At 43.9% G+C, this 14,301-nt stretch overlaps 1 protein-coding gene and 1 long non-coding RNA gene across 7 annotated transcripts in view; one reads left to right on the forward strand and one right to left on the reverse strand.

Annotated features, from left to right (window-relative positions):
• The window catches only part of LOC110522596 (skin secretory protein xP2-like), a 46,159-nt gene extending 32,694 nt beyond the window's left edge, over positions 1 to 13,465 (forward strand). For 2 of the 6 annotated variants that reach the window (XM_036976280.1, XM_036976279.1), the window contains exons 2-3: positions 7,315 to 7,370; positions 7,461 to 8,514. In XM_036976280.1, the coding sequence (XP_036832175.1) occupies positions 7,315 to 7,370; positions 7,461 to 8,263 (859 nt within the window). In that variant the 3' untranslated portion in view covers positions 8,264 to 8,514. Of the gene's footprint in view, positions 1 to 7,093; positions 7,231 to 7,314; positions 7,371 to 7,460; positions 8,515 to 12,207; positions 12,367 to 12,452; positions 12,509 to 12,606 lie in introns of those variants that run through there. The other 4 variants (XM_036976290.1, XM_036976288.1, XM_036976289.1 and 1 more) reach the window with 4 other exon arrangements.
• LOC118964480 lies at positions 1,517 to 6,919 on the reverse strand. Its single transcript, XR_005051538.1, has 2 exons — positions 6,715 to 6,919; positions 1,517 to 2,186 (listed from the first exon to the last, which is right to left on the reverse strand). It is a non-coding gene; the product is annotated as an uncharacterized LOC118964480 (long non-coding RNA).
• Positions 13,466 to 14,301: the final 836 nt, after the last annotated feature.

Raw genomic sequence — 14,301 nt, forward strand, 5'->3', positions numbered from 1 at the left:
GCTTTCTATAATTCCTTTGGATATTTTGGAGGCAGTTCTGAACATGGCGTCAATGTAAACCGAGATTTGTGGATATAAAAATGCATATTATCGAACAAAACATAAATGGACTGTGTAACATGTCATGAGTGTCATCTGATGAAGATTTTCAAAAGGTTAGTGATTCATTTTTTATCTCTAATCCTGCTTTTGTGACTCTTTGGCTAGAAAAAATGGCTGTGTTTTCCCTTTGATTTGGTGGTGGTCTAACATAAAAATATGTTGTGTTTACCCTGTAAAACATTTTTTTTTTTAAATCGGACATGGGTAGATGAACAAGATGTTTTTTTCATTTCTAAATAACATTTTTTAATTCCCTGCGCCACCTTTTCAGCTGAATGGGGGGGTTGGAGTTCCCTGAGGGTTTTAAAGTAGTTGAATATATATTTTTATTTTTTTAGGATCCCCATTAGCCGATGTCAGCTAGTCTTACTGGGGTCTGACACAAAAAAATATATACTTGGCAATTTACATGTTTTAAATGTGTGTGTTTGTGCACCTCATTTACACATACACACAACCAGTAGGTCACATGTCAGTACAGCCACACAACCAGTAGGTCACATGTCAGTAGACACACAACCAGTAGGTCACATGTCAGTACAGACACACAACCAGTAGGTCACATGTCAGTACAGACACACAACCAGTAGGTCACATGTCAGTACAGCCACACAACGAGTAGGTCACATGCCAGTACAGACACACAACCAGTAGGTCACATGTCAGTACAGACACACAACCAGTAGGTCACATGTCAGTACAGCCACACAACCAGTAGGTCACATGTCAGTACAGACACACAACCAGTAGGTCACATGTCAGTACAGCCACACAACCAGTAGGTCACATGTCAGTACAGCCACACAACCAGTAGGTCACATGTCAGTACAGCCACACAACCAGTAGGTCACATGTCAGTACAGCCACACAACCAGGTGGTCACATGTCAGTACAGCCACACAACCAGTAGGTCACATGTCAGTACAGCCACATAACCAGTAGGTCACATGTCAGTACAGACACACAACCAGTAGGTCACATGTCAGTACAGACACACAAACAGTAGGTCACATGTCAGTACAGAAACACAACCAGTAGGTCACATGGGGGAGAGGCTTTGTTTTGTTTTTTTAAACCCGGTTTGCTGTTCTCTTGCGCTGAATGGAAGGGAGTTCAGGCCAATCATGGCTCTATATAATACTGTGCGTTTAATTTGTTCTGGATTTGGAGACTGTGAAAAGACCCCTGGTGGCATGTCTGGAGGGGTAAGTGTGTGTGTGTTGACTATGCAAACAATGAGGAATTAAAACAAGAAATGCAGTCAACCTTTTCCTCAACTACCAGAAACAAAGGTAAACAAATCTGTTTCCACAAGTGGTGTGATCCACAATCCCTTTTTCTCCAGACCCAGTCTGTCCCTAATCAGCAAACACATGGTAGACAGAAGAGAAACCCACATTTAAAATACAAGGCATTTTGGAAGTCAAATAGTTTATTGAACAAATCATGCAAGAGTAGCAGGAACACCAGGACAAATCAAAATCATAACCGTACAACCTTAGTGTCAGCAATAGTGGCCAAATCAGATGTCAATTTTAGTCGTATGGTTTTGAAAACAATTCATACCATTGTAGTGTTCACCCCTGTAAACAATTTGCATGACGATGCACAAGTGAAGGAGATCCTCATTTCAAACAAGCGCATTAGTTTGCACAATTCCAGTTACCTTTGCCCTTTTCTTCAAATGAAGGCACAGTAACAGGGGAAAGACGATTAAGGAGTTGGGCAAACCAAATTATGATCTCCTATCTAGCTTGTCGAGGGGTCAGGCCGTCTCTGTTCAAGGCCGGCGGCCGCTTCTGCAGGCGTATGGTTGGCAGTTGCTTCAGCTGAGGCACGGGACGCTTCTGCAGAGGTATGGTTGGCAGTTGCTTCAGCTGAGGCGTGGGGACCATTGGCTTCTGCCTAGGCATGGTTGGCAGTTTCTTAAGCTGAGCCGTGGGCCGCTTCTGCAGAGGTGTGGGCCACTTCTGCAGAGGCATGGTTGGTAGTTGCTTCAGCTGTGGCATTTGGACCCTGCGTCACACTTGTTTGGGATCCAGTTGGTTCAGCTCCAGTGCAGGCAGGATGCCGATAAGCGTCACCTAGGAAACAAAGCATTACGGTAAAATACCAGCCTTAAGCTATTGGAACTAGACTGTGATTTTAACTGAAGTAGTAATTATTGCCGCTCCCCCACGTGGAGGTTCGTGCTTTCTGATTGGCTCTATGTCAAGTTGTCAGACAAAGTCAGGTTCATCCGCACACAGCAGGTATGTATTTTGTTCTAGCAATATAAGCAACGGCCTTCTACCGTGATAAGCACCAATCCGCACTCAGATAATGAATGCTAGACATTGAAAGTACGTTGATTTGAACAACAAGAGAACACATATGAGTTTCTAAAATATTCCCCTCAACATTTCTATGGTAGTATTCTGGCTTGGCTACTTTGAAGCAAGGTAAGACATGCCTCATAATATCAAGAAAAATATCTAGGTTTCAAACAATATATCTTTGGTAATGGTAGACCTAACTGTCTTCTGATAGATGGAAAGGCTTTCCCAAAAACATTCTCTATTATATGTTCACCAGCTAAAAAGTAGCCTATCAGATTGACCTGTCAGAATGATAGCATGAATGATATCATCAATCCAGTGGCCTTTTGTTCTCATGTGTGTTACAGAAACACTGCTATACAAACAACAGTACTCTGTGCCTGCTCACTTGAATTAAAGGGTAACTACACAAAATAAATCTAATTTTCATAGGATATCCCAAGACCTTAAAGGTGGTCTCCTGATTTTTTTAAAAACGTTTGTGTACTTCCAATGATGTTGTTTTTATATTAAGAAAGTGTGACTTTGAGAGTAAAAACATGAAAATAAAAAAATTATAATAGTAGGCCTACCAATGCAGTATAGTGTTCACTCACTACCCATTGTGAGTGAAAATGTACTTTGCTGATACAATTGTACTTTTAAATATTTTTACATATATGAGGCTTCATGTTCAAAATCGTTCAGTGGGGTGTTTCTTTAGCATAGCATTATACACAATAAGTCGGATTTTGCATTAATATGAACAGCATATATAAAAATATTTACGTGGTGTGTCATTAAATCGATAACTATCTTACCTCTATATTGGTTTCTTCACGCATCGCGCCAACAGAAACAACCCGCTTTCTGGTAAGAAGAAGGGCGGGGGGTATGCCTTATGATTAACGAGACGTGGTGTGATCATAACAACATACAGGAACTCAAGTCCTTTTGTTCACCTGACTTAGAATTCCTCACAATCAAATGTCGATCGCATTATCTACCAAGGGAATTCTCTTTGATTATAATCACAGCCGTATATATCCCCCCCAAGCAAACACATCGATGGCCCTGAACAAACTTTATTTGACTCTATGCAAACTGGAAACCACATATCCTGAGGCTGCATTCCACGCTTCAAGACTGCTTCTATCAAGTGAATTGGGATATGTTCCGCATTGCGTCCAACAACAACATTGACGAATAGGCTGATTCGATGAGCGAGTTCATTAGAAATTGCATTGATGATGCATATCAACTATTAAAACATTCCCAAACCAGAAAAAATGTGTATTGATGGCAGCATTCGAGTGGAACTGAAAGTGCGAACCACTGCTTTTAACCAGGGCAAGGTTACCGGAAACATGACCGAATACAAACAGTGTAGCCATTCCCTCCTCAAGGCAATCAAACAAGCTAAGCGTCAGTATAGAGACAAAGTAGAGTCGCAATTCAACGACTCAGACATAAGAGGTATGTGGCAGGGTCTACAGTCAATCACGGATTACAAAAAGAAAACCAGCCCCGTCGCAGACCAGGATGTCTTGCTCCCAGACAGACTAAATAACTTTTTTGCCCGCTTTGAGGACAATACAGTGCCACTGACATGGCCCGCAACCAAAACCTGCGGACACTCCTTCACTGCAGCCGACATGAGTAAAACATTTAAACGTGTTAACCCTCGCAAGGCTGCAGGCCCAGACGGCATCCCCAGCCGAAATCCTCAGAGCATGCGCAGACCAGCTGGCTGGTGTGTTTACGGACATATTCAATTAATCCTGATCCCAGTCTGCTGTTCCCACATGCTCCTCCACCCTACCTGACACCCTAGACCCACTCCAATTTGACCCAAATAGGTCCACGGACGATGCAATCGCAACCACATTGCACACTGCCTTAACCGTTCTGGACAAGAGGAATACCTATGTGAGAATGCTGTTCATCGACTACAGCTCAGCATTTAACAACATAGTACCCTCCAAACTCATCATCAAGCTCGAGACCCTGGGTCTCGACCCCGCCCTGTGCAACTGGGTACTGGACTTCCTGACGGGGCGCCCCCAGGTGGTGAGGGTAGGTAACATCTCCACCCCGCTGATCCTCAACACTGGGGCCCCACAAGGGTGCGTTCTGAGCCCTAAACCTAACCCTGTACTCCCTGTTCCCCCACGACTGCGTGACCATGCACGCCTCCAACTCAATCATCAAGTTTGCGGACGACACTACAGTGGTAGGCTTGATTACCAACAATGACGAGACGGCCTACAGGGAGGAGGTGAGGGCTCTCGGAGTGTGGTGTCAGGAAAATAACCTCACACTCAACGTCAACAAAACAAAGGAGATGATTGTGGATTTCAGGAAACAGAGGGAGCACCCCCCTATCCACATCGACGGGACAGTAGTGGAGAGGGTAGTAAGTTTTAAGTTCCTCGGCGTACATATCACGGACAAATTGAATTGGTCCACCCACACAGACAGCGTGGTGAAGAAGGCGCAGCAGCGCCCCTTCAACCTCAGGAGGCTGAAGAATTTCGGCTTGTCACCAAAAGCACTCACAAACTTCTGCAGATGCACAATCGAGAGCATGCTGTCGGGCTGTATCACCGCCTGGTACGGTAACTGCTCCGCCCACAACCGTAAGGCTCTCCAGAGGGTAGTGAGGTCTGCACAACGCATCACCGGGGGCAAACTACCTGCCCTCCAGGACACCTACACCACCCGATGTCACAGGAAGGCCATAAAGATCATCAAGGACAACATCCACCCGAGCCACTGCCTGTTCACCCCGCTATCATCCAGAAGGCGAGGTCAGTACAGGTGCATCAAGGCAGGGACTGAGAGACAGAAGCTGTTTTTCAATCAAGGCCATCAGACTGTTAAACAGCCACCACTAACATTGAGTGGCTGCTGCCAACATACTGACTCAATTCCAGCCACTTTAATAATGGAAATTGATGTAAAAATATATCACTAGCCACTTTAAACAATGCTACTTAATATAATGTTTACATACCCTACATTACTCATCTCATATGTATATACTGTACTCGATACCATCTACTGCATCTTGCCTATGCCGTTCTGTACCATCACTCATTCATATATCTTTATGTACATATTCTTTATCCCTTTACAATTGTTTGTATAAGGTAGTAGTTTGGGAATTGTTAGGTTAGATTACTCGTTGGTTATTACTGCATTGTCTGAACTAGAAGCACAAGCATTTCACTACACTCGCATTAACATCTGCTAACCATGTGTATGTGACAAATGAAATTTGATTGGTAAATTCACTCTGGCTATCTACTCCGATTGCAGAGCACTCTCGTCTGTGTGACAGAACAACTGATGAATTTACAAATGTGCAACACCTGCTGAATATGACCGGTGTCAGTAAACAACAGAAGTAATCGTTAGTCAAGAACGCTATAGATAACATGTTAACAGCCTAACCAGCTCTGCTACACTGAGTAAAATGGTCAGTGAGGTTTCTGTCTGGAATAAGCTAGCTAACAAGCTAGCCAACTTTAGCCAGTTAGCTTGGATGCTTGGTTGGGACAAGCATGGGTTGTCAGGCAAGCTGCAGAAGGACAAGTAGGCTGCAAATCTCCATTGATTATCAGTGCAATTCTGACAGCCAGCTGAAAACGTTTGAGAGGGTTAATCTAATGTTCCTTCGTTCGATTTTTAGCTTATTTGCTCTGGCTAGCATTAGTTATTGATCTTGTTGATGTTCATAACTGAGGGAGAGAGAGCCTATCGTTTCATGGTTGTTTGATCAATGGGACTGTAAAGATCCCAAATGTAAGAGGACTCATGTGAATGTTAACCAGCCATTGAAAAAGAGTGGGACAACATTCCACAGGCCACAAATAACAGCCTGATTAACTCTATGCAAAGGACATGTGTTGTGCTGCATGAAGCAAATGTTGTTCACTCCAGATATTGACTGGTTTTCTGATCCACGCCCCTACCTTTAAAAGAAAAGTTCTGTGATCAACAGATATTTGAATTCCCAGTCATTTGAAATCTACAGATTAGGTCCTAATGAATTGATTTCAATTTACTGATTTCCTTAAACGAACTGTAACCCAGTAAAATGTTTGAAATTATTGCATGTTTTGTTCAGTATATAAAAGGGTAACTCTCGACCCCAATTTCAGCTTTTGCCCAATCCCCTAAAATAAAAAAAATGCATTCAGGTGAGAAGTAGTGCGTGGAGGGAAATGACTCATCAATACAGCATTCATTTTGGGTGAGGTTAAACATAGTTGCACTTGATCCCAACACTTGCTCACTAAAGCATACTTACCAGAAGTCCACTTGTATGATTTGATAATACAATGATGTGCATTGCAAGCAAATCTGGTTCTGGACAGATAGCTTACAGTGATAAAGCACTGCATTTCTGACATCTATTTCCCCTTGCAGTGTATGTTGGAATCCCCCATAGGGTACAAAACAAATCTTTGCAATTGGCTCAATCTGGAATGGGTGGGTAGAGTTCACTCTTTAAAACTGTCGGATTGGTCCATGATGTGTAAACTCCACCCTGTAGCACACCAGTGCACACCAGCTGCATGAAATCAAGATCACCTAACCGCAATTGGGAAATTGAACCAATTGAAATTAGGTTCATTGGTTGACACCTGTACATAATTAGCCATTCAGGTAAGAAGGGTCTGGGATTCCTCTATGAGGTGCAACCAAAACAGCTGTTAGACATTGCAACAGGGATATTCTGGCAGGGTGTCTGTCTAGCATTAGTTCTGAATACGGTTGTGGTTTTGATCACTAAAATGGCTGTGACTTTTGGACTCTCTTTGAGGTTAGTTTTTCAACGTATTCATCTGATTGGTTTACCATGTCTTAGTGTTCACTGGTTATTGATGTTTAACTGTCTGTTTTGTAGTGTTTCTTGGATTTGTTGCCTGCTAATTGGAGGGATAAGTTGTTTTACCCTTCAAGGTGCGTTTTGGTTCAAACTAATTCAAATCACAGTCTAGTTCCAATAGCTTAAGGCTGGCATTTTACCACAATGTTTTCTTTGTTTCCTAGGTGATGCTTATGGGCATCCTTCCAGCACTGGACCTAAACAAACTGGATCCCAAGCAAGTGTGGCGTCTGGTCCAAATGCTAAAGCTACTGGCTACAATACCCTGGCAAGTGTGACGCAGGGTCCAAATGCTGAAGCAACTGCCAGCCATACCTCTGCAGAAGCGGCCGCCGGCCCCCGCGCCTCTGAAGCAACTGCCAACCATGCCTCGGCAGAAGCGGCCCGCTCCTCAGCTGAAGCGAATGCCAACCATACCTCTGCAGAAGTGGCCCACGCCTCAGCTGAAGCAACTGCCAACCATGTCTCTGCAGAAGCGGCTGGCCCCCGCGCCTCAGCTGAAGCAACTGCCAACCATACCCCTGCAGAAGCGGCTGGCCCCTGTGCCTCAGCTGAAGCAACTGTCAACCATACCTCTGCAGAAGAAGCCCGCGCCTCAGCTGAAGCAACTGCCAACCATGTCTCTGCAGAAGCGGCTGGCCCCTGCGCCTCAGCTGAAGCAACTGCCAACCATACCTCTGCAGAAGCGTCCGCCGGCCCCCGCGCCTCAGCTGAAGCAACTGCCAACCATACCCCTGCAGAAGCGTCCGCCGGCTCCCACGCCTCTGCTGAAGCAACTGCCAACCATACTCCTGCAGAAGCGTCCGCCGGCCCCCACGCCTCTGCAGGAGCGGCGGCCGGCCTTGAACAGACGGCCCGACCCCTCAACAAGCTAGATAGGGAGATCATCATTTGGTTTGCCCAACTCCTTAATCGTCTTTCTCCTGTTACTGTGCCTCCATTTGAAGAAAAGGGCAAAGGTAACTGAGGTGAGAAATTGTGCAAACTAATGCTCTTGTTTGAAATGAGGATCTCCTTCACTTGCACATCTTTATGCAAATTGTTTACAGGGGTGAACACTACAATGGTATGAATTGTTTTCAAAACCATATGACAAATTGACATCTGATTTGGCCACTATTGCTGACACTTAGGTTCTACGGTTATGATTTGATGTGTCCTGGTGTTCCTGCTACTCTTGCATGATTTGTTCAATAAACAATTTGACTTCCAAAATGCCTTGTATTTTAAATGTGGGTTTCTCTTCTGCCTACCATGTGTTTGCTGATTAGGGACAGACTGGGTCTGGAGAAAAAGGGATTGTGGATCACACCACTTGTGGAAACAGATTTGTTTACCTTTGTTTCTGGTAGTTGAGGAAAAGGTTGACTGCATTTCTTGTTTTAATTCCTCATTGTTTGCATAGTCAACATACACACACTTATTCCACCAGGGGTCTTTTCACAGTCCCCAAATCCAGAACAAACGCACAATATTATATAGCCATGATTGGCTGGATCTCCCTTCCATATAGTGCAAGAGAACAGCAAACCGGGTTTTAAAAAACAAAACGGCTCAACGAGTCTCCCCCATGTGACCTGGTTGTGTGTAACAGATGCACAAATACACTTTAACCATTAACAAATGTCCAAGTATTAAAATAAATTGTGTCAGACTAGCTGTCGCTAATGGGGATCCTAAAATATATATTCAACTACCTTAAGCATTTGAAAAGCTGAAATAAACTACAAAACACTTTCCTACCCAGGTCTGACCTCCACAGGACACTGGGTGTGAAATGCTTCCTTGCAAGCTCTTTCCTCAACAGTACAGAATCAATATAAAAGAAGCAGAGAGAGGAGGACAAGGACAGAAAGAGGGCAGTGACTGCAAATCATAGCACAGTCCATTTGTATGTTCCCATGGTAGGAAGCATCTCCAATCAAAAATTAAATCTAGAATGGGCTTCCTATTTTGCAACAAAGCATCCCTCACTCAAGCTGCCAAACATGCCCTTGTAAAACTGACTATCCACCAATCATCGACTTCGGTGATATCATTTACAAAATAGCTTTTTAAAATAGAGTTTATCACAGTGCCATCCATTTTGTCACCAAAGCCCGATATACTTCCCACCATTGCGAACTGTACTCTCTCGTTGGATGGCCCTCGCTTCATACTCGTCGCCAAACCCACTGGCTCCAGGTCATCTTCAAGTCTTTGCTAGGTAAAGCCCCGCCTTATCTCAGTTCACTGGTCACCATAGCAGCACCCAACCGCAGCACGCGCTCCAGCAGGTATATTTCACTGGTAACCCCCAAAGCCAATTCATCCTTTGGCTGCCTTTCATTCCAGTTCTCTGCTGCCAATGGCTGGAACTAACAGCAAAAATCACTGAAGCTGGAGACTCATATCTCCCTCACTAACTTCAAGCACCAGCTGTCAGAGCAGCTCACAGATCATTGCACCTGTACATAGCCCATCTGTAAATAACCCATCCATCTACCTCATCCCCATACTGTATTCATTTATTTATTTTGCTCCTTTGCACCCCAATATCTCTACTTGCACATTCATCTTCTGCACATCTATCACTCCAGTGTTTAATTGCTATATCGTAATTACCTCGCCACTATGGCCTAATTTGTTGCCTTACCTCCCTTATCTTACCTCATTTGCACACACTGTATATATATATTTATTTTTTCTACTGTATTATTCTGTATGTTTGTTTATTCCATGTGTAACTCTGTGTTGTATGTGTCGAACTGCTTTGCTTTATCATGGCCAGGTCGCAGTTGTAAATGAGAACTTGTTCTCAACTAGCCTACCTGGTTAAATAAAGGTTTAATTAAAAACAAAAAACAAAATCTAGCCTACTGATATGACGGCACTTGTTATGTTAACAATAACACTGAAAATATCAAAAAAAGAAGGACCAAGCGTCTTCAACAGGGGGGGGATCAAGCTGATTCTATACCATTTTACAGAGGCCAGTTCATGAAGGAAGGCTTGCTCATTAAAGTTTTTTAGCATGTGTCTATGACAAATCAGGACAGGTTGTTTCACAGAGCAGCCATTACGAAAACGGTGATCACTAAGGTCATTACAGAAAACACTAGACTGATACTTATCAGGATTATTTGTGAGGGTGACATCAAGGAGAGTAGCCTTTTCTGGGTGTTTGGAGTCATACCTTGTGGTATTGCTGATAATCTGAGAAAGATGTAGGGAGTCCCATTGATTTAGGACTTGGCCAGGTGGTTTAAGCATGTCCCAGTTTAGGTCACCTAGCAGGACAAATTCAGACTTAGTGTAAGGGGCCATGAGAGAGCTTAGGGCAGGTAGATTACTGGCCCGTGTTGATGGAGGACGATAGCACCAAGCAACAGTCAACAAAGAGATATTTGAAAGTTTAATGCTTAAAACAAGCAAATCAAATTGTTTGGGGACAGATTTGGTGGAGACAACTGAGCACTGAAGGTGATCCTTGGAAAAGATGGCCACTCCCCCACCTTTAGAAGATCTGTTTTCTGAGGGTTGGCAATCAAGAGATTGACTGTTTTTGAGAGATTGACTGAGATTGACACTGTTCGGAGGTGCTAAATACTAATTGGCAGGCAAACATTAGACAATCCTACGGTGTGTCTGATCTATAATGGATATTATCATCTCTGTCCAAATATCTGTACATAAAACTGTTCAAATGTGAGGTGCAGCAGAGGAGCTACAGGAGGATGGGCTTATTTTCATGGCCTTGAATGGAGTTGATGGAACAGAGTTTCCAATATGTGTGATATGTTTGACTCCGTTCCATGGATTCCATTCCAGCCATTACAATCAGCCTGTCCTCCTCTAGCTCCTCCCACCAGCCTCCTCTGGTGTGGCATTTTGGAACATTCTGAATAGGCCTACCACCATGTGCACATTCATGCACTTAAAATGTGAAGAAATAATAGTTGGATCCTAACATTCTGATCTGTTCCATCAGCCTTATGAATTGATACAGCGTATACCTCCACTATACTACTTTGATACACATCAGTGGGGATTAAGAATTGAGTACACAAAATGTCCATTGAAAACAAAGTGGTACACCTGCGTATATCCTCCATTACACCACTAACTGTACGATTTGAGAAGGGCGCTCCTCCCTCACTGCTTTTGCCTTTTCACATCACCTTCCGTAGACCGGTGCACTGCAGTTCAGGTTAGTAGAACTCCCTCATAGGCTGCATTACAAAGGCATCCCAATTCTGATATTTTTTTTCACTAATTAGTCTTTTGACCAATCAGCTCTGAAAAAGATCTGATGTGAAAAGATCTGATGTGATTGCTCAAAACATTAATAATTGGAAAACCGATTAGAATTGGGCTCCCTGTGTAACACAGCAATAGGTCAGTCTCTACAGCTAAAGTGAGGCAACACAACAACCAGTGGTTGCGTGCCACATCATCAACTGTGTCATCCACTGACATATGATGTGGTTAGTTGATACTTAAAATACCTATCAAGGCGATGTAAGATCTGGCAGACTTCAGCAACGTTTAAGCTTTGGAATGTGCTGAAGTCTGTTTGGACACAATCACAAACTACCTCATAGTCTGTTTGTTTACACAGGCAGCCATATTCTGACCCTTTGCCCCGCGTTGCTGGCAAAACGGCTGACCTGATTGGTGAAAAGACCAATTAGTTGGAAAAAGATCAGAATTTGGCAGCTACAGACGAATGAACATGTATGAAATTTAATATGCGTTCATCAATTGTCTGTTTTTTTGTAAATTGTTGATCTGAATTTGGTCTTTCTTTTGTCGTCCAATTCTCTCTCTGTTGTTCACCATACGTCAACGGATGACTGCACCTAATCGCATTTGGGAAATTGAACCAATGGAAATGAAGGTCATTGGCTGACAGCTGTACATAATTAGCCAGCCAGGTGAGAAGGGTCTGGGATTCCTTTATGAGGTGCAACCAAAACAGCTGTTAGACATAGCAACAGGGATATTCTGGCAGGCTGTCGAGAATTAGTTCTTGAATACTTTTGTGGTTTTGATCACTAATATGGCTGTGACTTTTGGACTCTCTTTGAGGTTAGTTTTTCAATGCGTTCATCTGATTGGTTTACCTTGTCTAAAGGTGTTCACTGGTTATTTATGTTTAACTGTCTGTTTTGTAGTGTTTCTTGGATTTGTTGCCTGCTAATTGGAGGGATAACTTGTTTTACACATAAAGGTGTGTTTTGGTTTACACTAATTCAGGTCAAATCACAGGTCTAGTTCCGATCCAAATTAAGGCTGGCATTTTACCACAATGTTTTCCTTGTTTCCTAGGTAACGCTCATGGGCATCCTGCCTACACTGGACCTGAACCAACTGGATCCTATGCCCAAGCAAGTGTGGTGTCTGGTCCAAATGCTAAAGCTACTGGCCACAATGCCACGTCAAGTGTGAATTCCGGCCACGGCGCCTCAGCAGAAGCTTCAGGCCCCGGCGCCTCAGCAGGAGGGTCCGGCCCCGGCGCCTCAGCAGGAGGGTCCGGCCCCGGCGCCTCAGCAGGAGGGTCCGGCCACGGCGCCTCAGCAGAAGGGTCCGGCCACGGCGCCTCAGCAGAAGGGTCCGGCCACGGCGCCTCAGCAGAAGGGTCCGGAAACGGCGCCTCAGCAGAAGGGTCCGGAAACGGCGCCTCAGCAGAAGGGTCCGGCCACGGCGCCTCAGCAGAAGGGTCCGGCGCCTCAGCAGAAGGGTCCGGCGCCTCAGCAGAAGGGTCCGGCGCCTCAGCAGAAGCGACAGGGTCCGGCGCCTCAGCAGAAGCGACAAGCCTTGAACAGACGGCCCGACCACTCAACTAGGGAGATCATAATTTTGTTTGGCCAACTCCTTAATCGTCTTATCCCTGTTACTGTGCCTCCTTTTGAAGAAAAGGGTAAAGGTAACTGAGGTGGAAATGTGCCAACTAATGTGCTTGTTTGAAATGAGGATCTCCTTCACTTGTACATCATCATGCAAATTGTTTACAGGGGTGAACACAACAATGTTATGAATTGTTTTTATAACCATGTGACTAAATTGACTTCTGATGTAGCGATATTCCTGACACACTTTTAGGTTCTACGGTTATGCTTTTGATTTAGCCTGGTGTTCCTGCTACTCTTGCATGATTTGCTCAATAAACCATTTGACTTTCAAAAAACCTTGTCCTTAAAATATAATGTTCTCTTCTGCCTACCATGTGCTTGCTGTTTGGGAACAGACTGTGGGCCTGGAGTAAAAGGGAATGTGGTTCACAACACTGGTATAAACAGATTTGCTTCTGGTAGTTCAAATTCTAAAGTTCTCTAACTTGTCAGAGCTCCCTCATATGTTCATACTTTACCTGTCCCTTAGTGTAGGCTGTTTGATTTACAGTAATCTGCCTTTTACCACCAATGCCTAAAGCATGTGAATGCGGTTAAACTCATCGTCCCATTGCCTGTCACTAACCTGTCCCAGGGACGCTGAAGTTTCTCCTTGGCCTTATTCAGAAACATTAAAACAACTTGATACATTCTGCCTGTTCTACAATGTTGGTCTGGCTAGACACATGGCTGCAATCGTATATGATTTCATTGCTTTCAGTTGTGAAAAGTACTCCACTTGGAGTCGTTCAGACATTCCCTATGTCAACTCTCAATGTGGTCTTCTGCACAATCCATTTCTACACTACCACAATGAGGTTGCACTTGCAGAAGCCCCTGGTAGGAACTTCAATAGATTTTAAAAGGTGCACTTAAGCTCTCACTTTGTACAAAAAGAGACATAAATATGAATTGGTTCTTAAGCCTGGCTGGTGACTTGCTTTTTTTGGTATCAAGGTGTCCAACAATTTCAAGAAACACTTAGCGTTCTGACATTTTAGGACTGTCAAGCAACTAAACTCAGGGGAAAAAAAACATCTCACTGTCAGCTGTGTAATTTTCAGTAAACTTGATGTACAAAAATGTGTATGAACATAAGATTCAACAACAAACTGAACAAGTTCCACACGTG

Source organism: Oncorhynchus mykiss, chromosome 4, assembly GCF_013265735.2.
Source record: "Oncorhynchus mykiss isolate Arlee chromosome 4, USDA_OmykA_1.1, whole genome shotgun sequence".
Lineage (NCBI taxonomy): Eukaryota > Metazoa > Chordata > Actinopteri > Salmoniformes > Salmonidae > Oncorhynchus > Oncorhynchus mykiss.